At 55.1% G+C, this 24876-nt stretch overlaps 2 protein-coding genes across 4 annotated transcripts in view; both read right to left on the bottom strand.

The window, feature by feature from the left end:
• The window catches only part of ELK4 (ETS transcription factor ELK4), a 33297-nt gene extending 28018 nt beyond the window's left edge, over positions 1 to 5279 (bottom strand). The window contains exon 1 of one of the 2 annotated variants that reach the window (XM_071578835.1): positions 5165 to 5279. In XM_071578835.1, the coding sequence (XP_071434936.1) occupies positions 5165 to 5227 (63 nt within the window). In that variant the 5' untranslated portion in view covers positions 5228 to 5279. Of the gene's footprint in view, positions 1 to 1001; positions 1170 to 5164 lie in introns of those variants that run through there. The other variant, XM_071578837.1, reaches the window with a different exon arrangement.
• A 362-nt stretch (positions 5280 to 5641) lies between these two features.
• SLC45A3 (solute carrier family 45 member 3) lies at positions 5642 to 22798 on the bottom strand. 2 transcript variants are annotated; one of them, XM_071578875.1, is made up of 6 exons: positions 22733 to 22798; positions 21995 to 22075; positions 15472 to 15887; positions 14415 to 15245; positions 12645 to 12910; positions 5642 to 9668 (listed from the first exon to the last, which is right to left on the bottom strand). In XM_071578875.1, the coding sequence occupies exons 3-6, from the start codon at positions 15617 to 15619 to the stop codon at positions 9213 to 9215; spliced, it is 1701 nt and encodes a 566-aa protein (XP_071434976.1). In that variant the 5' UTR covers positions 15620 to 15887; positions 21995 to 22075; positions 22733 to 22798; the 3' UTR covers positions 5642 to 9212. The 2 variants fall into 2 exon arrangements, with proteins under 2 accessions (XP_071434976.1, XP_071434975.1); XM_071578874.1 differs by lacking the exons at positions 21995 to 22075; positions 22733 to 22798 and adding an exon at positions 18581 to 18803.
• Positions 22799 to 24876: the final 2078 nt, after the last annotated feature.

Here is a 24876-nt window from a genome sequence, read left to right as displayed (position 1 = left end):
CAGGGCAGGTAAGAGGGAGAAAGGAAGTTCAGCATCTCCAGCAGGCACAGGGGGACTGATCCAGCCCATAAACCTTCCATTCCCCCTCAATATTTCACTGGGGCAAGTCCAAGGCTCCAGAGTTTAATACTTTGCCAAACAGGACGTGCAATGCCCAGATCATACAATAGCTGTTGATACTCAAAGGTACAGCTGGTATTTCATTCCAGGAAAAAGCAGAATTACCCAGTTACGTGAGAACTGCTCAGTGAGGAGCAGGATTGGAGGAGAAAGGCTGGAATTTTGTTCAGAAGGGCTCCTCTCCCCGACTCAGAGCAGCTCAGAGGTGGTTTCAGGTGCTTGTGAAAGTTTAGCCCTAAAGCTGTGCAGCAGAGGAGCTCTGGTTATTACACAACGCTGTCAAACGAGTTCCCACTGTGTTACACAGCCCTTCTCCTACTGAATGCACAACTCCCCTTGTGAGGTTCCCACATCCTGACTAAAATTCCTGACACAACTCTCAGAAACCTCACTGGTTCTCCTCGCCTGACCCATCACAGCTGGAAACCACAGGGCAGAGACCATTGATGTGGCACCTGGAGCTCCATCTCAGAGCCTGTTTTTGTGTCTGAAATAGCAGAGGTGAGAAGCTCCCTCAGCTCCCTCAGCAAGGAGCTGTGAAGCTCCAACTGGGGGGAACTCACAGCAATTCACAGCAAAGACCCAACGTTGCCAAAACGAGCACAGATCTGTTGATGTCGAATCACGGCTCTGATTCCCCCCCTCCTCCCACCATGTTCTTTCTACACCAAAAGAAGCTTTATCTGGGTGGATTTTCTAGGGAAGCAGGGAAGGATAAGCCTTTTCTGTACCACTGCCCAGTTCCTGGATCACACAGGGAACGTCACAGCTCACTGGACACCATCACCCCCCTCCCCTCCCACGGGGAGTTCATCCCAGCAGCTGGAAACCTTCCCCCAGCAAAGCAACTTGGGCAAACATCAGAAAGCAAAGTGGTTTACCTGCAAGGGCAGTGGAGAGCAGCTCCTAGGAAAGGTGCATCCCAGCAAACAGCCAAGTCCATGCTAAGGACAGACACCCAGCCCGGGGTTGGGGTCACCGAGCCCAGCAGGGCCAGTGACAGGCAAAGGGCACTCACTCCTCAGCCTCATTCCCACATGGAGATGTTTCTTCCCTGCTCCAGCCTCCCTGGGAGTGCACTTGTGCCTCCTTAGAAAGCTGATTATGAAGGAGTAAGTCAAGCCCAGCCAGCTGTTTTAATTGAGCTTGTTTGTTCATTAACCCCTCAGTCCCCAGGGCAGCTCCCCAGGCAGAGCATCGGGGGGAGCTCCTGCAGCACAAAGCCAGGATCACCCCCACCTTTGCAGGGAAATGTGTTTTGTGCTCAGTGCTGGCTCCAGAAGAGCTTGAACCGTGTCCTGGGACACGTGTGGTCCAACCCAGCACTCCTGTCCCTTTTCCTTCCAGCTTTGGAAGGGCTGCAGAGACACCTGAGGGTCACCCCTTTGCCCAGAGGGCTGCCAACCTTCTCAGGCTGTATCCCACTACCAGCTCCCACCTTTTGTCACTCAGGGCCAGGATCTGGTCCAGTTGGTGGCAGTGGAGGAGCTCAAATTGACCTTCTTTGCCTTTTTTCCAGCCTGTTCAATCCCATTCCTGCAAAGGCCCTTCCCTGTTCTCCTAAGAAAACTCAAGCTCTGGTTTTCTCCTTCCTCAAGCCAAATCCTTCTGCTGAACCACTGTGAGAAACAGAAACTACTCCAAGAATTGCATTTACCCCCAGCAAAACTGAACTCTGCAAGGCACAATCATTAAGAAAAATCCAGTTCTGATTTTCTTAGAGGGGAAAAAAAAAATTGAGCCCCCTAATGCTATTCTGCATCTCAGAGCTGTATTTCCACAGGGGCTGTGGGTTTGCAGTGCCCTCAGCTCATCCCCAGCAGGAGCAGCAGCACGAGCTCCCCGTGGGCAGCTCAGGGTGGCAGTGCTGCCACTCGTGCTGCCGAGCAGGGAGGGCTCTGCTCTGCTCTCCTGCTAAATCCAGAGCCCAGCTGCAAATTTAGAACCGTTGCCTGAATTTCTCTTTGTGCTCTCCCACGTCTGCCCTGCTACAACTCCTGTCTGCCTGCAGGAATTTCTTAAAAAGCTCTGCTTAGCAACACGACAGCCTTTTGGCTTCCAGCAACCAGTCCCTCCCATTCCCACCCCTCCAGCAGGGAATCCATGGCAGGCACATGGCCCTGCTCACTTGCAGCACCACCTGAGGCACAGCCAGGTCCTCACCCAGCAGCCTTGGGGACACAAGTGGCACCTCTTGGCAGCCCTGGTTGCTTTTTTGGGGAGACAGAATGATCCTCATCCCTCCTGCTGCCACAGATCACATCTTACTTCCACAATGAGCATTTCTGTGGAGTAACATCCTCACTGGAGCAAAGGAGAGGTAATTACAGAGCCTCCAGTAAACCTTGTGAGCCATCCAAAGTCCCCAGAGGGAAGCAGGTGAGACTCCAACACCCACAGCTCAAGAGATACGGATCTGGGGTGGTTTATTTTATAAAACTCCCTCCTCTCCCTTTGTGGTTTTTTTAAAGAAATGGCAAACCAAACCAGGTGAGCTGCAAATCCCCACTCCAGCCCTCCCAGCCCTGTCTTCCCCAGCAGATGCACCCCAGGAGCAGAGTGGGCTCTCAGGAGAACAGAGAAGGCCTCAGAGTGAGGATGAGACACGGCTCTTGTTGCCCCACAGTTTGGAAAGGTGTGAGCTCCCTGTTGCCTTGGGCTGGGAGGCAGGATGGGGCAGGTCCAGAGCAAAGAGGGAGTGCTGGGAGAGAGTCTGGAGCCAGAGAGAAGAGCAAAGGGGGACAGATGAAAGCACGAGACGGGCATGAGTCACGTTGGCACGTGGCCTCCCCAGAGAGCCCTGGAGCAAAGAGGGCATGAAGTAAATTCCGAGGCAGGCAAGAAGCCTCTGAAACAAAAGGCAGCCCAAAATAAGCTCTGGCAATACCTGTGCTCCTGCTCATCCCCAGAGCTCCAGCAGCACACACACCTGGGCTGTGCTTCCTGCTGGGCACACCTGGCCAGGCCAGGGCAGCACTGGGAGCACCCAGGGCAGCTCCAGATCTCCAGCTGATCCTTGGGAAAGCTCCTTCCCTCTCCTGGGAGCACCCAGAGCAGCCTCAGATCTCCAGCTGATCCTTGGGAAAGCTCCTTCCCTCTCCTGGGAGCACCTAAAGCAGTTCCAGCTCTCCAGCTGATCCTTGGGAAAGCTCCTTCCCTCTCCTGGGAGCACCTAAAACAGCTCCAGGTCTCCAGCTGATCCTTGGGAAAGCTCCTTCCCTCCCCAGAGGGGACACCTCTCTCCAAACACTCAGCATGAGGGTGCAGGTCTCCCACACCTGCACTCAGAAGAAACCCTGCACTGCAGGCAGTGACTTTCCCTTCAGCCTCTCCACACCTTCCCACTCAGGAGCTGCGGATGGAGGAGTTGAAGGCAGGATGCAGAGCCCAGCCCTGCCAGAGCTTTGGGAGAGCCTGGATGTGGAGATGAGCAGCTCCAGCTGTTGGTGTCCCCTGCTCTGCCGCCTGGGGATTGGAAAGGCAGCGATGCAGATGTTCTCCCAGCCCTTTGGGAGCACAGCAGCAGCTCCAGCAGCTCTGGTTCCCTGCTTGCCTGAGGCTGGAGCCTGGCCAGGAGCCGTCCTTCAGCTGCTGCCTGCCTTGTTTCCACAGGGCAGGATCCAAACCCCAGCTTTAGTTGTGTTTCTGCACGCTGGGAACCTTTCTCTGTTTGTGAGGGACCAAAAGTGTGGGGGGAAAGGACTTTTCTCTTTAGTGCTTGTACAGCATCAGGTCCTGGGCTGGGTTGTGGCCCCTGAACAACAGCAGGAGAAACAAGGTCCTCGTGGAGACCCCCAGTGCTCCAGAGAACCTCTGTGGTGGACAGTGCCCTGCCCCACCCATCTCCATTGTGTCAGCATCTCCTTCAGAGGCAGCAGGAGCAGCCCTAAATATTCCAGATTAAGAATAAACCAAAGATTTTCATCTCCTTTGCTCCTTTCACTGCTGTGACTTCAACAAAGCTGGAAGAGCTCCGGTCACTGCACTAGGGAAGAACAGCCACCAACATCAGCATCTCCAGCCACTCAACACTGTCACCAGGAGGTGACACTGTCACCAGGAGCTTCTGTGTCTCACACAGGAGTTTGGTGTCTCATCCAGAGATGCTTCTACCACCCCTTGCAGAAGGACATCAAACCCATCCCCACCTCTCCAGCTTCTTCCTTCCCAGAGTTACCTCCAGAGAAGCACTTCAGGGACAGAGAACAACCTCTCTGCTGTACAAACCTGCCCTCCACAGGGCAGGGAAAACACTTCACCTCCTTTCCCTGCCCTTGTTTTGGGCACAGCTCAACACTCCTCCCTGTACCAGCTCAAGGGCAGCTCGAGACCAGCAGGTGAGGCCCTGATGTGGCAGAACGTGGGGGTATCACAGCAGGGCACGAGCCCAGCTGAGCCTGCAGGCACCAAATACCAGCTCGAGAGGTGCTGGCAGAGCCACGTGGAAAGGGCACCCTGCCTGGCTCCAACCCCTGACGCTCATTCTGTGTTTGTGCAAGCACCCAATTCCCTCCCAGATGTTTGCAAAAGCTCGGGAACTTGGCACAGGAGAGAGGAGTTGGCCTTTAATTAACCAGAAGTCAAATACAAGAAGGGCGTCAGAGCCTGGGAGCTGCTCTGCTCCCCTGACAGCAGCTCTCAGCTCTTCTGGGTCCTCACACATCGGGGTCTCTCCTTGGCACTCTCCTTTCATGTAAAAAAAGGACTTTTCTGGTGCTGCTTTCAGTTCTCCTGATCCCTGTGAAGGCAAACCATGGACTGAGCTCCTCAGATGCATCTCCTGCCCCTCTCATGCCATAACCACGTTGTGACAGTCCCTGAGGACACCAGTGTGCCCAGTGCCAGGTGGGGGGAGAACCAGCAGGACAGGAAAGCAGAGTTAGGGACAACACAACCACCTCAACCACACCAGAAAGGCCATTCCCAACATCTGCTTCAGCCCCCCCAGCTGCTGCACAGCCACACCCAGCAGGAACCGGTGGCAGAGCCTGGAACAGCAGCTCAGGGCCGTGGAGTCCCCTTGTCTGGGGACACCCAAACCCACCTGGATGAGTTTGTCACCTGCTCCAGGTGGCCCTGCCTGGGCAGGGACGTTGCTCTGGGTCATGTCCAGGTGTCCCTTCCAACCGCAGTGACTGTGACTGGACTCGGGGGACACCTGCGAGCCACGCGGGCCACGCCCATCGCTGTGATCCCGCCCATAACCACGCCCACCACCAATCGGACCAATCACTACCCTGACCCGGCCTGTAGCCCCGCCCCTCTACTGAGATCGCGCTCTTTGACCGCACCCCTAATAAGCGATCAGGCCCCGCCCACAGCCCCACCCCTCCATCATTGGCCACACCCCTGCGCTAACCCCGCCCTCAGCATCACCCATTGGTCACTGACACTGCCCATCATCCTCTGACCACGCCCCTTAATCGTTAACCACGCCCCCAGTCACGCCCCCGCGCTGTTGGCGCCCCCTCGCGGCCGCCCCATCCATCGCCGCCGCCGAACAAACACTTTCATTTTCTCATAGAAATTTATTCGAGCCTTCCTCGCGCTTTGTATACAAAATATTTACTCTACCGAATAAATTAAACACGGACACCGCACAGAAAGGTACGACCCTGAAAGGAGAGCCAACATCCATCCATCCCTCCATCCATCCCTCCATCCATCCCTCCATCCATCCTTCCCTAAGCCACACACCCACCACAGGCTCACGTCACACTCTCCTCCTCCCCACACCCCGCACCAGCCTGAGAAAGGAAAGGTAAGGCAGGAGAGGCCTGTGAGGACACAAAAATTTCCATGGCTCCACCTCTGAGGAGTTTGTCCCTGTGGGCACACAGGGCAGGAACCCAGGGGTGACACCACACAGGTAGGTGACACCAAACAGGCAGGTGATCCCACACAGGTAGGTGACAATACAAAGGTAGGTGACATCACACAGGTGACATCACACAGGTAGGTGACATCACATGTGTGATGACATCACACAGGCAGGTGACATCACACAGGTAGGTGACATCACCCAGGTGACACCACACAGGTGACACCACACAGGTGACATCACACAGGTAGGTGACATCACACAGGTAGGTGACATCACACAGGTGACATAATACAGGTGACATCACACAGGTATGTGACATCACATGGGTGACAACATCACACAGGTATGTGACATCACACAGGTAGGTGACATCACCCAGGTGACATCACCCAGGTGACACCACACAGGTGACATCACACAGGTAGGTGACATCACACAGGTGACCCCAGGGAAGAGATGCTCTGACCTTCACCAGAACACCCCGTGTGCTCTGTGTGTGATCCCCATAAAGAAGCTGTTTTTTTGCAGAACCCAGAGAGGCCAATCCCACAAATAAAGGAGTTTCTGGGAAAAAAACCCACCTCCTTGGACCATGGGGAAAGGCTTTTGGCTTGGGCAGCACATGGACAGGCTGCTGTGGCTTTGGGGAGGGCAGTGGGAGAGCCCAGCTCACACCTGAGCTCAGCCTGCCCAGCCAGCTGCTGGACATGGCCCAAATCACAAAGCTGAAGGGTCTGAAGGGCTTCATGGACTGGGAGAGGTGACAACAGGGGGCTCTCACCCACCCCAGGGCAGCCCAGTTGCCAGAGCCCCACACCAGTGCCACACATCAGTGCCACACATCAGTGCCCCACACCAGTGCCCCACACCAGTGCCCCACACCAGTGACCCACACCAGTGACCCACACCAGAGCCCCACACAAGTGACCCACTCCAGTGCCCCACACCAGAGCCCCACACCAGAGCCCCACACCAGTGCCACACACCAGTGCCCCACACCAGTGCCCCACACCAGTGCCCCACACCAGTGCCACACACCAGTGCCCCACACCAGTGCCACACACCAGTGCCTCCCATTGCACCCAGTTCTCCCCAAGCCCCTTCCCCCTGATCTCTTGCCCAACCCCATCTCTCTGCCCCTCCACCCCTCTGCTTCATCACTTGGGTGTCTGTAATGAAGCATTTTGGGTCTTTACCACCAAACCCCTCCACCTCAAGCTTGGTGTGCAAGTCCTGCAGGCACTTAAAGAAGTGGCTCATTTATCAAAAGCACTTGAGCAATCCCAACGTGGGAAGGTTCCCCACATCTTACACAAGACAAAAAATAAAAATAAAGGATTCCTCAGCACACCTGTTTGAAAAATTTTGGGTCAGAGGAGCATCCAAGAAACACCCCAGCTTTGCAGGAAAGGCTTTTTTTTTTGCCTCAAAGCCTCCCCTGCTCCAGCCTGCAGGGGTAGGAAGCACAGACCCCAAACTGTTTCCATAAGTGGTTAAGCCACTGCCAAATCCATCCCCAAAACAGCTGCATTTCAGCACACAAACCTTGTTGTGGGAAAGGGAGGCTGGCAGGGATATCATTTGAGAAGAAATAAAACAAAAACAGTGACCCCTGACGGGAAAGAAGCATTTAAAAGGCTGAGAAGCCCTCTGAGGATCTGTCTCAGACAGCAGGGGACTCACCCAGCCCCCGTGCCAAGGAACAGCCTGGCAGGACTCTGCCAAAATAGCAACACTTTGCCCTTCAGCCCAACCTCACAAGTGCATCTCACTGCCCACACACCTCCACAGAAAATGCTCCCAAACAGCCCGTCTGGCCCAGCCAAAGCCAAGGACTGGTGGAGTTTTGTGTGCTCACAGCACCACCCCAGCCTCTCCTCTCTTCCCTGTCACAGAGTTTGGACCATTCCAAAGCCCAAGTGCTGACTGGGAGCCAAGACCTTGCCTCCCACTTGGTGTGTGGGTAGAAATCTGCCATCAGCAGAGTTATTCCAGCTGCTCCACTCAGATGGGGAATGGGAATGGCCAGAAGGACTCCCAGCTGCAGAGATGGCTCAGAGCTGGGAGCCAAAGAGCTTGGACAGCCCAGGAGGATTTGGTGCCAGTGCTGTGGCATCAAGAGGTGCTTGGCCTTGCTCTAACAGAAGTTTTGAGTTTTTGCTCTGTGAGAATCTGGAGTCCTGTTTGGAGATAAAATAAATGTTAAGAAAGCCCAAACAGGCACAGGCAGTGACAGCTCCAGGTACCCACTGCAGCAGTGATGGCTCCTGAGTTCAACTCATCATTCCTTCAGCATCCCCAGGCTTGGTACATCACCTGTTCCCAGGTAGCCTTCCAGGAGAGCTCTTCCTGTTCTACTTCACTGTCACAGGACTGAAAACCCCCTGAGATTATTTCCCCTGTGCACAGCAGCATCTTTTAGGGACCACGTGTGGAAGAGGCACAACAGGCTGGATCTGTCAGGGGAAAGAGCAGGAGGCAGGTCCAGGCACTGAGGTGAGGAGTGAGAGGTCAGAGTTACTAAAAACTGCGTGAAAAAGGTAAAAACAATCATTAAAAAAAAAAAAGGCTCAGAAGTCCTTTCCATCTGATGTAACCTGTGCATAGGTAAAAGATAAGTCACCTTTTGGAACTGGTTCTAGTGGAACGTTACTTGTTTTTCCAAAACAAGACCTGGTGACTTCTCTCCTGGGTGGTTTCTCCCAGGCAGAGCCGAGGTGGGGAAGGACAGGAGTGTTTGTGCACCCCCTTGGCTCCGTGGCCAAACCTCCACCACCCATCTTTTTCCCAAGGAAATCTCCTCCCACTGTCCCATTTGCAGAAGTATTGCTCAAGAAGTTGGGTGGAACTACAGCAAGCAGGGGGAGAGGCTGCAGCTGTGAGTGGAGGGCAGGACAGGCAGGGGTTTCTGCCCTCCTTGTGCCGCTGCTGCTCCTGCTCACACACACGACCCGTTATCGGAGGGAAAGTCCAGTCCCTTTCTCTCCCTGGTACAACCCCTTTGGTGCTGCCTGGGCTGTGCTTCCTTTTGATAAAGGCACCTCTGGAAAGCACTGCTGGCCCAAAGCACAATGCCCTGATGGCTCCTGCTCACACCTGAGAGTAGCCCTGTCCTGCCCCCAGCCCAAACCGCCCCAGGGGGCAGCGGGTGCCACGCCAGGCTCCCCACGAGCCGCTGTGGGGGCACACACAGCTCTCAGCTGACCATGTACAGACCCCCTGCATGCTGCCCTGGTGCCCCCCACGTGCTGCCCTCGTGCCCCCCAAGTCACACGGAGTACTTGGCCATGTCACTCTTGTCAAAGACAACTTTGGTTGCGAAGTAAATGGCGACGAGGCCGAAGCCGGTGGCCGACACCATGTAGGCAGTGACAGACTGTGTGAACTGCACGATGGAGCCCATGAAGAGGGAGGGCACGACCTGAGAGAGGAGGAAAGCACTGTCCAGGATGGCAAGGTCCAGGCAGATGCCCCTGCCAGGGGCCACCGGGTCTGGCTCTGCCACCATCATCATGAGCGAGACGTCGCAGGAGGAGCTGACACAGAGAGCAGAGCTGGGGGCAGCGGGAGGGGAGGAAGGGGAGGAGGAAGAGAAGAGGCTCCCAGTGTGGCCATTCTGGTAGGGCAGCTTCTGGCTGGAGAGGAGGCCTTTAGAGAAGGCTGATTTCTTGTCCAGGAGAGCTGCGTCTTCCTCCTCTTTGCTCTTGTATTTATGCAAAAACACCTACGGAGAAGAAGGAGGCACATGAGGATGGAGTGAGGTGGGGGGCAGAGGGGATTTTTTGTGGGTTTTTGTGCAAGGGAGCAAAAGCAGCATGGCTCTGTGTGTGTTGGGTCAGGCTGTCAGGGTGGGGAGTGCCAGTGGGAGCCTGGCCCACGTGAGATGGCCTCCAGGAGCCAGAATGGCTTTTTCCGACTGGCACGGGATTCAAAGCAGCCCTGACTCACTGGGGGAACCTGGCCAAGTGGGGCCTTTGTTGTGTTGAAGCTTTGGGGCTCAACAAGCTGCTGCAGCCCACAGCCAGCCTGGGCTCTGCCAGGGGACAATTCGTGCTGGTTGTCACCTCCCCATTGAGTGCCAAGGCAATCTGGGCTGGCCCCATCCTGAAATCACCTGGGACAGGGCAGGAGGGAAGGGCCAGAGTCCACCTGGGCATATCACAAAGCCACACAGCCCACTCCAGTGCAAACAGCAGTGTTTGTACAGTGGGTGGCTGGGAACCCAAAGCCTCCCTGCACAGGAGCCCAGAGGGCACATGGTCAGACCAGAGCCCTGGATGAGTGGCCAGTCCCATCTGGGATATTTCCAAGTGATCCCAGCTGGGATGGCACAGTGCTGGGAACTCAGGGAAGGGCTCTGCAACAAACCTCAACAGTGTTGCTTCATCTGCCTGCCCTGAGCCTTCTCACTCCAGAAAGAAAAGGGGGATGCAGAGGAAGCAAAATCTTTCTCTTCTCCCCCTTTTTTGCCTGGCTCTGCTCAGGCTCTGAGATCTCTGGGGCATGGCTTGCTCCACAGCATTCACACAGAGTATTGGGATGGAAAAACTCTCCACATTAACAGCAACAAATCATGGGCAGTCATGTGCAGACAGGGGAAATGCTGCTTTAGAACACCAGAGTATTTGCAATTATGCACCACCCCTGGGCTGCAGGGGGTAGGGCAGATAACCAAGGCCATGTCAATCCATTATCTGCATGGAGATTGAACAAACAAAGCAAATAAAATGGCAAAACCAGCACCTGTTTGGGAGCAGAGAGCTGCACCCAGAGCAGGCAGAGCAGAACCATCCTCCCTTTTGCAGGAGGGACCTGGACACGGATCAAGAGGAGGGAGCAGGGCAGGATGTGGGCACCTCAGCCCTGCTGCAGGGCATCCCCAAGCTCTCAGCAGCCTTGGCACACTTAAATGCATCAGTATGGGCTGTCACTTATCTTTCTGGAGTCTAAAAATCCTCCCACAGGCCTCCCATTGCCATCAAACTTCAAAGCAACTCAGAACCCAGCACAGGAAGGGCATTGTGTGAGCCAAAGCAGGAGGTCCCTCCAGTTCCAGCCCGACTGACATTCCCAGGAAACTGCTCTGGGAATGTCAGTGGCTGCCCTGAAGGCCCAGGCCACAGTTTCTTGGTTTCTATCCTGATCCAGGCTAGAACTTCAGGGATATGAGTTTTGGTAGATATGTTTGAATATCTAGTGTGGAGAATTAATGAGAAAATGACTTTAACATAAAGGAATGAGCTTAATGAGAACTTGGCTTTAAAATCACTCCTTGTAACACAGGATACAACCACAACAGTCAGTGGTGCCTCAACCAACAGCTTCATGTCCTTTAGAGCTGGTGGGAGTGGTGGGAGTGAGGACCCCAGCTCTCCCTGACCTCCCACTGAAGGTTTAGTGGCCATGGGAGGAGGAGAGGGATGCAGGAGAGCAGTGACTTACACAGCCCAAGCAAGGCAAGGAGCTCCAGCTGAGGCTGTCACCAAGGTCCCTGCCCAGCATGAAAGCCACAGCCCCTCTGGATTCCACTGACTGGCTCTGGGAGGAGGGTTTAAAGCCAAAAAAAAAGCAAAAGAAAGCAAGGGAAGAGCAGAAGCAGGAAAGGCAAACCAAAATGCTGACAGGTTTCAACGGTAGGAAAAAAGAACAGAAATGGAGAAGATGGAAGATTTCCTGCAAAAGGCTTTTTAGGGACTTCTTGTGGGGTCTCCTGGCTCAAAGCAGTTGGTAAAGGAAGGTGGAACTTTCAGGGATGGCAAGAGAGAGACCAGCCCCAGCTGTCCCCCTCACTCATTGTACTCCCAGCGCTTCCCTGTCAAGCCCTTGGCAACCCATTGGGCCTGTGGCCTTCCCATTCCCAGCCTGTGGAGTTTGGTTTTCATTCCACTGATAATTCATCCATGGGAGCTCCCAGCCAAGCTGAAGCTTTTGCAAAGCTGAACATTCCCTCATCCCCTCATTACTCCTGGTGCCAACTGGGATGGGTTGGTCCAAAGCATTTGTTCAATGTGAACATCTGGATGCCTGTGGTAACAACTCCTACTTATTGCACTGCAGAGCCAACCACTGCTGTTGGGATGAAAGAGCTGCTCTCAAACCACAAATTAATTCTGCATTTGCAGCACAAGAGAGACTCCTATTAATCCAGTGTGCAACTCAGGAACCTCCTAGGACTTCTCCACAAGGATAACATCTGTGGGACAGGGTTATGAGCTTTTGTGTTGGTGTCACAAGTTTCACGTGGTTTCTTTTTCTTGGAGCTACGGGAAGAGGAAGAACCTCAGCTTTCATTTTACTGATCTTGGTACTCTGGGCAAAAACTGGAAAGCAGGACCTCAAAGGGCTGACAATTTTTGAGTTTTGTAGCCCCTCAGGCTGGCAGAGCTGCAGAATGCACACAGGGATAACTAACCTGAACCAGCTTCCCTAAAAACGTGCAGGACACGGAGGAACAGGGCACATCCCTTTTGCTACACCCATCCTGGCTGCTTTCTCCCATCTTAGCCACTTCTCACTTCTTAAAAATGGATGCAGCTTGTGGTGAGCAGGGGATCCCTAAGGAAGGAGATGCTGAACTCCCATCTCCATTCCAGATGAACCTCCATCCTGGGGACAGCTGGGAAACCTTTGGATACAGGTGTGTTCTTCCCTTCCACAGGGTGGACCAGCCACAAGTGGCCAGGCTGGAGCAGCCCCCTACCTGTTTGTCGTGGTGGTAGAGGGATGCCAGGGTGTAGGGCAGGATCTGCAGCGCAGAGAAGGTGAAGCCCGTGAGGGCGGCGGAGATGGTGACGACGGTGACGCTGCGGGACAGGCACATGACGGAGGCAGCGCCAGGGAAGAACACCACGCTGGCCAGGTACACTGCCCGCGTGCCAAAGCGCTTCACCAGCCGGTCCATGATGGTGGAGAAGAAGATGGACGTGATGCACTGCAGGAAGAGCCCCAGGCTGCCCATACGGACACCTGCAGGGAAGGACAGGGGGTGATGACACTGCCCAGCCACACAAACCCTTCCCTCTCCTTGGGTTCTGAACCCCCAACAGGCCACACAGGGTGTGGCACAGCCACCAACAGCCTGACAACCAGGTGGCTGGGTCAGGAAGCAGAGCAGCATCACCTGGCAAATCCCAGGCTGTGGCTCCCCCCTCCACCAGCCGTGCCCCTGGGCACCCCACCCTAACTGAAGGGCAAAGGGAGGTGGGAAGCAAAATGCCAGGTGTGAATCCAAATGCCAGGTGGGGATCCAAACGCCATCCTTGTCTTTGGAAGTCATTGTTTCCACCTTCCTGCTCTTGCCCCAGGATCTGTCACCTGCTCATGAACCAGGATCTGTTGTTATCTGATGCCAAGCCAGCAGCAGAACAAAAGGAACAAGGAATTGTGCTTAAGCCAAGGCAAAGTGTACAACATCCACTAAACCGCTGCAGTATCCGGTAGCAATCCGGACCTTACCCTCTGCAAAGATCTCTCAGATTTCAGGGAATTAAAACCATTAACTCTTTGGAGCAAGGATCATTACTCAACACATGTTTCTATGACAGCCAGCACAATGGAGGGCTGACCTGCTGGAAGCTGAACAGTGCAAGTGTTAAATAATAATTAAGCTCCCTGTAAGTTAAACAGACACCCAGCACAAAGAGGCAGTGTGCTGCAGGGCTCCAGAGTGGGAAACTCGGGGGGCAAGACATCCAGCTGGAGGAGGAGGGCCAGGTAGGTGCCTCCCAGAATAAAAGATTTGGATTAGGGAGAGGAAAAGAAGGGTTAGGAAGCAAGTCAAAGCTCTGGCACAACAGAGCAGCCAAAATGGCACAGCAGGAACACCAGTGAGCAGGTAAAGAGCTGCTGCGAGCTCCTGGGATGTGGATGTGGCAGCTCCAGACTTGTGGTTGGCACTAAAGCACTGGAGAGAGGGCTGAGAATGGGGAAAGCTTCTTGAGGGCTCCCCAGATGCAACTGTGAGATGGGAATCTCCCAGCAGCAGGGAAGGAAGAGGAAGCAAATCCCACCCTACTGCTATGGAGCAGGTCCTGGTTTTCCAGCCCTGCTCTCCAAGGGCTGGAGAGAACCATTCCCACTGGTTTAAAAAGGAGGGAAGAGCAGAGAGAAGACCTGGCAGCAGCAAGCCCAGCCTGCAGACAGAGCTGGATCAGTCCTGTTCAGTGTGCAACCTGCCAGACCGTTCTGCCACTCAGCAATGCAGCCCCAGGCCAGGGCTGCCCTGCCAGATCCAACTCTGTGCTGGGAAACTCAGAGAAACAAGGACGTGTTTCCCAATTTGCTCCCCCTGTGCCACGCTCTGGGGGCCATGGGACAATGTTTTTCCCTGACCCATCTGCAGACAGTCAAGTTTCCTGTAACTTTGCTTTCTGCATTACTAGCAGAGCTGAGCCCATTCCTGGCTCCCACAACACGCTCCTGTCCTGGGAAAAAGGCGCTGCAGCCTCAGAGCAGCTGCTTCCCTTCTCACCTTCATCGTAGTGCCGCCTGGCATCCGTGCCCGGCTTGGCTCTGGGCACCCCGTGGTACAGCCCCTCCCCAACAAAGTCAGTGTAGAACAGCATGAAAGTCATGAGGGCCATCCAGCTGCAGAGCTCGGCCACGAAGAGGCGGCGGATGACGCGGGGGATGCGGCAGTAGAGGCTGTGCAGCCGCGGCAGGAGTGCGCACAGGTCCCGCAGGGCGGGCAGCACCCGCCGGGCGGGCAGCAGGCAGCACCCCCGGGCCAGCTGGCAGGGGCAGCAGGCAGCCGAGGGCTGTGGGGACATGTCCCTCAGCGCCGTGCCATCCCCAGCGTCCCCCTGCGCCGCCGCCTCCTCCGTCACGAAGAGCGTGGCCAGCACGCAGCCGAGGAAGATGATGGCGAGCAGGCTGAAGAGGCAGCTCTCCTGCCCTCCCAGGTAGGGCGCCAGGAAGCTGCCCCCCCAGTCGATGGCTGGCAGCAGGTAACCGATGCAGCCCCCCAGGCTGATCATGAAGGCGTACATGGAGAAGGCCTGGCGGCAGTTGTCCGGCTCCTGGAAGAGGTCGGAGAGCAGGGCCTCCAGCGGAGTGAAGCACACCTGGCCACAGAAATCCAGCAGCCCGATGCCCAGGATGAGGAAGGAGATCTCCAGGGGCCGAGGGTTGAGGGCAAACAGGCTGGCCAGGCTGCTGGCGTGGGGGATCAGGAAGAGGCTCAGCAGCACTCCCAGGCACAGCATCCAGATGAAAGGTCTCCTCCGGCCGTAGCTGCTGTGCCAGTGGTCGCTGGCAGATCCGATCAGCGGGACAAAAACCAAGCCAAGGACTGGTCCTATCCCTGGCAAAGAGAAAGAGGTGGTGTTAAGGGGACAGACTTGGAGGACACTGGTTGGTACACACTGAATAAAGCCTGGGATATTTCAGGAACTTGGAAGGCTTCAGTGGGACACAGCCCCCTCTTCCAAACACAAGGCTATCTTTGACTGAAGAGCAGCCCTGCAACCACCAGGCAGAGACAAGTCTCCCTGCCCTCCAGTCTCAAAGAGGAGATAAAAACTGCCTACCCAAAACCATGGTCATGAACTTCTCCTCGACGCCCACCTCCAGCAGCAGCGGTGGCACGTAGGTGATCCCTGCGGCCAGGCACACCTCCAGCCCGAAGGTCAGCGAGTTGACCAGCAGCAGCTGGGTCCTGCGGCCGTGGAAGAACATGCTGCCCCAGCCCCACAGCCACCCTGACCCCTCACTGGCACAGGGCTGTGTCCCTCTGGCTGCAGCACTGCCAGGGGTGCCCCATGGGCAAGCACTGGATCTTCCCTTCCCGGGCTGCTGGACAGATGCTGCTTCCCATTTTTGGCAGTGGTGGATGAACTGCCTTCTCCTCTTCTTATTGCAAGATGTGGCCCCAGCGGTGTCGAGTCCAGGCGTGGGCAGGCAGGGATCCCACTCCAGGCTTGCCCTCCTGCTCACATGCTGTGGTCTGTGAGGAGAGAGAGATTGTGAGACACAGCAGGGTTGAGAGCTAAACCAGGTACCACAGACACCTCATCCCTGAAAGGAACAGTGCCCATCCCAACGGGCTGGCAGGCATTGGAGGAGCTGGGAGAGAGGGAGGGTTAAAGGACACAAACCACACTGGTGCCAGGTTTCTCTCCAAGGGTTTGTGACAGGTGAGACACAAACCTGTCAGATGTGGTTTGGGAAAATCCAATCCTGCCTTCAGGCTAAGGGAGGTCTAATGACCTCTCAGTGTCCTGTCCAGCCTCATCTTAGAGCTGGGCAGTTGTAGCAGAGACAAAGGATTTGGGGTCCCCTTTCCCAGTGAAATCAATTAAGAGTCCCCTTTGAGGACCAGGGCTGCACACACTGACCTGCAGTCACCCAGGGTCATCTCCAGAGACCCACAGCCCTGCCTAATGACCAGGACAGCTCCTGTGCTGCTCCACAGGCTCCCAGGGAAGCAGTTTCACCCAAATCCCATCTCCAGCCCCTGAGACGGGGCACAGAGAACAGATGGTGCCTCCATGGAGTTTCACAAACAAACCTGACCCACTTTAGCCTCATCTAACAGTGAATGGCAATTACCTTACTCATTAGACTGAGTCACTTATTTGCCCTGTAATGTGCTCCCTCTCTCCAGCTTCTTCAGAGGGGAGAGGCCACCAGACCAAGACAGGGGCTGAGAAGGGGGAAGCAGATGCCCCTCAGTGACCTGTTATGAGCCTGCCACTATGTCAGTCCCAAATGAAAGAAATCCTCCAAGGTTGCCAACACCCAGCCCACCAAACTTCTGTTTTGCTGAAAGCACCTCCAGAGGGTGGTCCATGGTTATTCTGGCAAAGGCAGAATGGGTTAGCAAGACATTAAGCTCCTTCACAAACACTAATTTAGGAGTAAAACAGTCTGTTACCCAATTCTCAGGGTTGATGTGCTCCGACTTCTCACCCTAAGGCAGAGGGCCAGACCTGGCAGAGCTGGAACTGCTGCTCAGCAGAGGGATGAGCAGGATGCAAGAGACAGGTGGATTGGAGGATTTTAAAGGTCTTTCCCAACCTCAACAATTCCATGATTCAAGTTGGGTGCACAGGAGCTGAAGCTGAAGCAGCATCAAGCTGGACCACAGCCCTGCCACAGCTCCACTGGACAGGGATCAAACTCCCTGTGATCACCAAACATGGTACCAATTAGTGATCCCTGACATCACAGAGCATGTGTTTGGCCTCCATCACTGGCCAGGTACAGATGGGAGAGTTTCTGCTGCTTTTCTGCTTCTTCCCCTCTTGCCATCAGCCCATTTGGGGGTGACAGGGTGAAGCTGCCAGTGTGGGGATGAGGTTTAGGCATCCCCTGCCTCTGGCTGAGGTTTAGGCATCCCCTGCCTCTGGCTGAGGTTTAGGCATCCCCCTGCCTCTGGCTGAGGTTTAGGCATCCCCCTGCCTCTGGCTGAGGTTTAGGCATCCCCTGCCTCTGGCTGAGGTTTAGGCATCCCCCTGCCTCTGGCTGAGGTTTAGGCATCCCCCTGCCTCTGGCTGAGGTTTAGGCATCCCCTGCCTCTGGCTGAGGTTTAGGCATGCCCTGCCTCTGGCTGCTGCAGAGGAGCAGCACCACTCCAGAGTTCAGGAGTTGTCAGGCTGCCAATTACACACAATAAGCACCAATTATTTTCCTCCTGCCATCCTTCACCTTCCCCCTCCACACCCACCGAGACCTCAACTGTCACAGAAGATCCCTCCTTTCAACAACTGTGACCATTTAAGTGACTTGCCCAAGGTCAAACAGCAAACAGAGAGGGAACAGCACCAGTTTTGTCTTTAACCACCAGTGATGGCTTCAAAGGAACCCTCTGAAGCCCCAGCCAAGCTGAGCATCCCTTCAGTGTGCTGAGCCTGCGAGGAAGGGATGGGGGCAGCGACCACCTTGCTCAGATGTGGCTTGGACACAGATGTCTTGGCTGGGATGGGTGCCCAGCTGGCTCCCAGCCCTGGGGGAGGAATTTCAGCTGCAGCCCTCCAGCTCCAGCAGCACAAGCCTGGGTGCTGTTCACCAGAGGAAGCAAAGTCATGGGGCAAAATTAACTGAGCCACCATCCCTCTAAGTTAGACCTCAAAGGGAGATGTAATGTCCACTGTCTGCTCTACTCTGGGATCTGGAGAGCTTAAAGAGGGGAATTTATCTCAAGTGAAAGCCCAAACATGAAGTAAAAGATGTCTTACATGCAGAGATTAAAAATTATTTTCTTCCCTTTTGCTGCTATGACATCCTGAGCACTGAGGAGGCAGCAGGAACCTCTCCATCTCCCCAACTGCCTGAGACTTTCAGTTTGGAGGCAAAGGCTGAAATTCTTACCAGTAGGGAGGAAAAGACCTGTCTCTTCCCCCTCCACACCCTCACAGGGCTTCAATGAGAAAATAAATCCCAGGGTACCCAACTAGAGATGAGAAGTTGTCAACAGCAACACAGTTGTAGCAAATTATGAACTTTTCTGTTTAAATTGCATTTTGTCCCAATACCTACAAATTACTTCTTTAATTTAGCTCACAGAATAGAGAGAGATGCATTGGCTTAGTTGGAAATAAATGCCAGTGCAGAGTAGGAAACCCCCCTGAGCTGCTGATCCGTAAGGACAGGCACTGGGAAAGGAAGATGTGGAAGGCTCAGAGAGCCAGGACTCACCTCCTGCCCACGGTGGCAGGTGATCCCAGCCTGGGTACAGAGCACTCAGGAGGAGCTGCAGAAGGAGTTTGCAGGCAGGCAGAGGTGGAACCGAGCTGGTGCAGGCACAGGTTTGGTTCCAGGGCCCTCCCTGCCTCCTGATAACAGGTGTGTTCTCAGCCCCAGAGCACAAACAGCAGCCCTGAGAGTCCCCAGCTCGCTCAGTGCTGCCCCAAACCTGCCCAGAGAGAGAGCCCAGCTCTGGGCTCACTCCTGAACTTTGCCCTGCTAACATTTATCACCTTCCCTCGCTGATCTGGTGTTTCACAACACCCAGCAGAGATTTACTACGTGTTGTTATTATTTTCTTTTTAATGCCAACAAGGTGTTCCCTGCAGCTTTGCAGGTAACAGCCTGGCCCCAAGGGACAGTCCCAGCAGCAAGACACGTCCCTCACACCACTAATCTAACCCCTTCCAGGACAATTTATCCAGCAGAATATGCAGGAGGACTGGTTTGGCTGGGGGGGCTCTGCAGCTTTGCCCTGGTGGAGAAGGAGTCAGGAAAACCTCCTCCCAGGTGGGAAATCCTGGTCTAAGAGCAGCAGTTCCCCATCACACCCAGCTGAGCTGGCAGCAGCCTGTCCATCCCAGTGGCATTTGGCATCCTGGGGGGATCTGTCACACTCAGATGGGGGGGGGGGGGGCTGCTCCACATGGCAGCACCTCTGGCCTCAGTTTCCCCAAACTTTGCCAACAGGGACAGTTTTGTCCTTCCAATGCCAAGCACCTTGCCAAGGACAACAGCCAGCCCCCCAGAGAGACACCCCAGCCCTTCTGTGTGAGGATTCCTCCCACAGAAGCAGAAGGGAGCCACATGTGGGGCTTTTCCACAGCTGCTCTCCGAGCTGCCGTGCCATGGGGTCATCAGCTGCTCCTTCTCTGCTCTTCCTTTCCCTCCCCAAGGACAACTAAACACCTTCAAACCCAGAGTTTCTGTTCTGCTTTTCAGCTTGCAAACCAAACTTTTCCTTCCCTTTCTCTGCAGTGAAACAACAGATCAACTCCCAGGGGCTGGTTCACCTGGCAGCCAGGTAGGAGGGCGGGTCTGGGGCAGGAGCAGAGCGTGGCTGGACAAAGGCAGATGGAGAGGAGAGGGCTCCCTGCCACCCTGGGGCACCCAAAGCAGAGGGGCAGCACCCCCTGCAGCCCTGCCCTCTGCTACCCAAGCCCTCAGGAGCACAGGGAGGAAGGCAGGCAGAGACTCACTCAGCCTCTGCAGAGACTGGCCCAGCAGCACTGGCAGGGAGTGAGGATGAGGAGCAGGGATGAAGCCAGGGAGAGCAGCTTCCCAAGAGCCTGTTTCTCCCAAGGCAGTGGGGCAGCAGAGAGGATTCCCACATCTCCCCTGCTCAGAGTTCATTCTCTGTTCACTCACTACAGGAGTTTTCACAAACCCCTTCCTGTGCTCAGTGTGAACCAGGCTGAGCAATCCAGGGATTCTGGGTGGGAGCAAAGCACAGGCACTCACAGAACAGAACTGGGTGTCCCAGGGGGTGTCAGAGGCACTGACTGCCTGATGTGATACAACACCATCCCCAGCACAAGGTCACTTCCCTCTTCCTCTCAGCCCCCTGGCCAGGGCTCAGGACACACCTCCTGCTTCCAGGAGAAAGAGGACACCTGGAGAAGTTGGAGGATGTGCAGGGCACCGGTGGCCTCACACAAGCAAAGACTTATTTCAGTCTCTCCTCCTCTCAGTCTCCTCAAATTTTTCCCATCCAGGATCTTACATGCCATTAGTGTTAAGAAAGAAGATTGAAGGAGGAGCAATTTAAAAATAAAATTTGCTCCGAGAAGAATCCATATCCTGCTACTCCATAATCCTTCCAGTCCTTCACATGGGTGCAAAAGAGACAAGAGATGATAAAAGATGTGGCTGCAGCCTTGGATTTATGCAGTTGGGCACCCACTCCACAGTTCAACCAACAACCCCAGCAGTGATCAAACAGAAATTAGATCCAGGGTGAGGGTGCTGAGACACTGGAATTGGTTTCCCAGAGAAATTGTGGCTGCCCCATCCCTGCAAGTGCCCAAGGCCAGGTTGGATGGGACTTGGAGCAACCTGGGCTGGTGGAAGGTGTCCCTGCCCAGGGCATGGGGTGTAATGAGATGAGATTTAGGGTCACTTCCAACACAAACCATTTGATGATTCTGTTATCAACTATTTTTGACCTGTCTTTTATGGAGAAAAAAAAAAGTTGCCCCACCAAAGCCTTTGCCTTAGGAAAGGAAAAGCTCAGGCAGGGGCTGCTCCAGTCCAGCAGTTCCAGGTGACACAGACAGACCCTCCCCATGGCATGGCAGGTTTGATGCACAAACCTGTTCCCAAGGGGCAGCAGGGAGAGAGGAAGGCAAAGGGCACTGAGAGCCTTTGGGCTTCCATTCCTAACCCCAACTTACACCTCCAGCCTTCCGAGGGGCTCGTCAGGAGCAGCATTAATTTAATTCCCCACTCCCTAGAAGGCCTTTGGAAGAAAGGGTGGGGGAGAGCAGGAGGGGCAGTGCTGAGGGAAGGGCTGTTCACGCAGTGCCAGAGCCTTTCACAGCTATCGGTGGCCATTCAGTGCCGCTGAATGGGAAATGCACCGTGGAGAATAACTCTGGCAGGGCCGGCGGGACGCAATGGAAACCTCACCTGACCCCTGCTGACCCCTCCCCTTCCCCCTCCCCTCCCAAATCTCCTTGACCCCATTCACAGTGTGGGGAGAGGGGGGCAGGCATTAAGCAGGGACGGGGGAAGGCCGTTTATTTAGTCTCTGAATTAACTCGGAGTTTCCTTTGAGCTCCAGGGCTCTGTTCTATCAGCCTCGGCAGCTCAGCTTAGGGGGAGAGCAGCAGCGGGAGGAGATCCCCCCAGGGGACTCAAGGACTACCTGGGCACCCCAGTCCATCTGAAGTTCCCTCCCTCACCCCCCAGTGCAGTGTCCAGCAGCCAGGATACATTAGCCCAGCACAAATGGGAGATGCTGCAGATGCATCCAGAGTGATGGAGAGGGCAGTTCCCAGTGACAGCTCCGAGTTGGGCATGGTTTGATTCAAAGGGAGACACCTGAATTTGTCACAGCTGGGGGTGGGTTCTTTCCTGCCATGCTGCAGCCTCTCCATTGCAGCCCCTACAGCAGGACCACCCTCTAAAAACCAGAGCTGTTCAGGCCCTTTTGTGCTCACTGCACTCCTGAGGCACACACTGGCCAGCTCAGTGCCATCCCCACTGGGAACTGACAGCACAGAGAAGGTGCTTCCCAGGGTGGGGAAAGCTCTGTCCCCCTCACCCTTCATGCTGCTGGTATCTCAAGGTGCCTCTGTGATGTTTTATCCTCACCCCACAGCACAAACATCCCAGACAGCAGAGCAGCCCTGAGGCTCCACTGACCTCCTGTCCTCTGGTGAAGGAGTTGCTGTTGCCACGAGGTTCCTCCCAGGGTTTGGCTGCCTGAGTTCCAGTGCCTGAGAGCTTGACCATGGAAAAGATACAGCAGCAAAGAGTGGCCAGTTGCAGCCAGTCCTCTTCCTCCTCCTCCTCCTCCTCCTCCTCCCCTCCCGTTACAAACAGGAACTGCCTGTCTGACTAACGGGGTCACTGACTCAGCAGAGGCCACGCTGACACTCTTGGAGCTCTCAAAGGGACAGACACGAGCCCAGAGCCCACAGTGGTGCCACAGGGTGTCATTAACTCCCCTGTGCTTGGCAGGCAGCAGCACCAGGCTCAGCCTGCCTGGGGCATCCATGGGCACAGATTGGAGCTGGCCACCCTGACTTCTGCAGCAAGAAGAGTCCAAGGCTGATGGGCTGACCCTCACCTTGCTGGTCTGTGGCTCAGCCCTGTTTCCATCACAGACACTCAAAACCAGCTGCACTGGAGGGCCCAGTTCAGCTCTGAGGTGGGGAAGGACTGAGCACCCCAACAAACACCCACAGCTGAGCTCAACTGCAGAGGGACCTCCAGACTGGAGGAACCCCAACAGGACTTGTGCCTGCCACACAGGGTGGTCTCACACCTGGTCTTTACCTGCTCAGGACTGACACCTCACCCCCAAACTTCACTGGGCACACAGAAACCTCCCAAAGTCCCAAACACAAACAGAGCAGCCACCCCAACAGCCTCACTCACTGCTGGTCACGCTCCCCTGAGCCGGCAGCAGGTCTGCTGAGAGCAGCTCCAGCCCTCCAGACAAGCTTGGCTGGCTCCACAGCAGAGCCACAGCTTTGTTTGGCTGCTGCATGACCCAAGCTCTTGCTTTTATTCATGAGAGCAGCCCCCGATCTGCAGCGGGAGGGGAAATGAGATGATCTGCTTCTGCTTTTCACTGGAGCTCATTTCTGGTGTTTAAATACTGTGCCCATCGCCCTGGCATTTGATCCACATCAACCTCTCCCCCCCACCAGCCTTTCTTCTTCATTTATTATTTTTAGCAGAAGAATAAAAATGTAAATTGAACTGGAAAGGGGAAAAATAAGCCCCCTCCAGGTGCCCCCTTCTCCCCAGCGTGGTAACAGGCACAGATTATATCCGGCACCACATGACCAGGGCCTGTATTTATATGTCAGAGTGGAAAGCCCACCCTGCTGAGCTGCCTTTTCTCTGCCTGGGGCTGGGGGCTTCTGCTCTGCATCTCCCCCAGCAGCCCCACAAAGGGGATTAAGGAGAGCCCCTCAGCCCCACAGAGTAATCCATCAAATTAGCCCTTGTTGGCATTGCTGTCCTCTTCAGGGGAAAAAAAAAGGAAAAAAAAAAGCCCTCCAAAGGCTTTTAAAGGCACTGAAATTACACTTGAGCCTGAAACACTCCACCCAGCTGCCGTGGCCCTCGGCACAATGGGCTGGTTGTGAAGGGAATACCGGGAAGTGAGGAGCAAGGAAAAAGAGATGGACACTGTTCCAAAGGGCAGCGGCTTCCCCATGGCTGGAGCTCCAACAGGTGGGTCAGACCCCCCATTCCCAGGATCCTGGAGCAGAACTGGCCCAGCAGCACTGGCTGCACAGCCCAGGGGCCCTCCCTTCCCTGCACAGGGGGGATCTGGGGCTCTGGGCTGGGTCTGCTGTGCCCAGAGGGACCCATGGACACATCTCAGCAGAGATCAGCAGTCGTGGAGGAGCATCCAAAGCTCTCCTTCCAAAGGATCCAGCTGGGGTCCAGCAGTGCCACTGAGCACAGGCTGCAGTCACCCCATGTACCTGCACTGTCCCCAGAGCCCTGAGACTGGACAGTCCTTCAAAAGCCCTGCAGGACACCCCACTCACACAGCAGGACTGCCCAAGGCTCACAACACCCTCACCAGCAAAGCCAAAGGCACACCACACTCACCAAAATCCAGCCAATACTCACATGGAATCTGCATTTCCATCCACTGCAGCTCCCCCTAAACCACACACGAACTTTTGGGCTGGTTGTCACCACCCTGTTCTGAGGTATGAAGTCCTCTCTCCACCAGCCCTGCCCGAGCAAGCACATGGGATGCCAGAGGTTTGCACTGCTGTAATCCTTGGGGGAAAACCATCCCTGGAGCAAAACAGGGGGAGCAGATTGCAAAGCACTCACCCCAGCAAAGTGGAACTGGCACTGGGAGAGCAAACCAGTAAACCAGTGCTGGTGGGAAGGCTGAGAGAGCACACAGAGAACACACACCACACCACACAGGTCACCTCAGCACTGAAAGCAGTGACAACTTGGCAGTTTTAATGACCAGTGAGGAGTAAAACAAGAATTATTTCCATGTCTGTTCCAGAGGAGAGATGGGGAGACACAAGCCCTTATTGCTCTGCTGTGTCCACTTTGCAATGCCCATCCACAGGGCTGAGAAAATGGGAAGTGAAGTTGGAACTTCTTGTTTCCAACTAGAGCACAAATGCTGTGTAATGGGACATCTGACCCCTCAGCAGGGCAGAGACAACTTCAGCTCCTGCTGCTTCCAGCACTTCTACCCCATGACAGAGTGTCATCATTCCCAGCTTTATCTGGAAACTGTGCCAGTCATGGGGCCAGCAGAGCCTCAGGACCAGCCCTGGGTGGAGAGGACAGTTCTGGTGCACAAAGAAAAACCAGGGAGCAGAGCAAAGGCCACAGACACCTGGGAGTGAGACCCTCAATCATGGATGGGGCAGGAGCAACCCAGACACAAACTGCTGAGCCCTGGGAGGGCTGGAGGGGTGTCCATTACCCCAAACTGTGCCCCCCAAGCTGGCAAAGCAGCAGTGAGGGGGCTGACAAATTTAAGCACAGTGGGAGCTGCTACGACCCAACACTGCAATCCAACC

The sequence above is a fragment of the Pithys albifrons genome, chromosome 28 (genome assembly GCF_047495875.1).
Source record: "Pithys albifrons albifrons isolate INPA30051 chromosome 28, PitAlb_v1, whole genome shotgun sequence".
Lineage (NCBI taxonomy): Eukaryota > Metazoa > Chordata > Aves > Passeriformes > Thamnophilidae > Pithys > Pithys albifrons.
The sequence above is the reverse complement of the archived record's forward strand: the minus strand, read 5'-3'. Positions and strand labels throughout refer to the sequence as shown.

Coding starts and splice junctions, on each gene's coding strand:
- SLC45A3 (XM_071578875.1), bottom strand. CDS start 15,619: ATGTTCTTCCACGGCCGCAGGACCCAGCTGCTGCTGGTCAACTCGCTG. Junction 15,246..15,471: donor GTTCATGACCATGGTTTTGG/GTAGGCAGTTTT, acceptor TCTCTTTGCCAG/GGATAGGACCAGTCCTTGGC. Junction 12,911..14,414: donor CAGGCGGCACTACGATGAAG/GTGAGAAGGGAA, acceptor CCTTCCCTGCAG/GTGTCCGTATGGGCAGCCTG.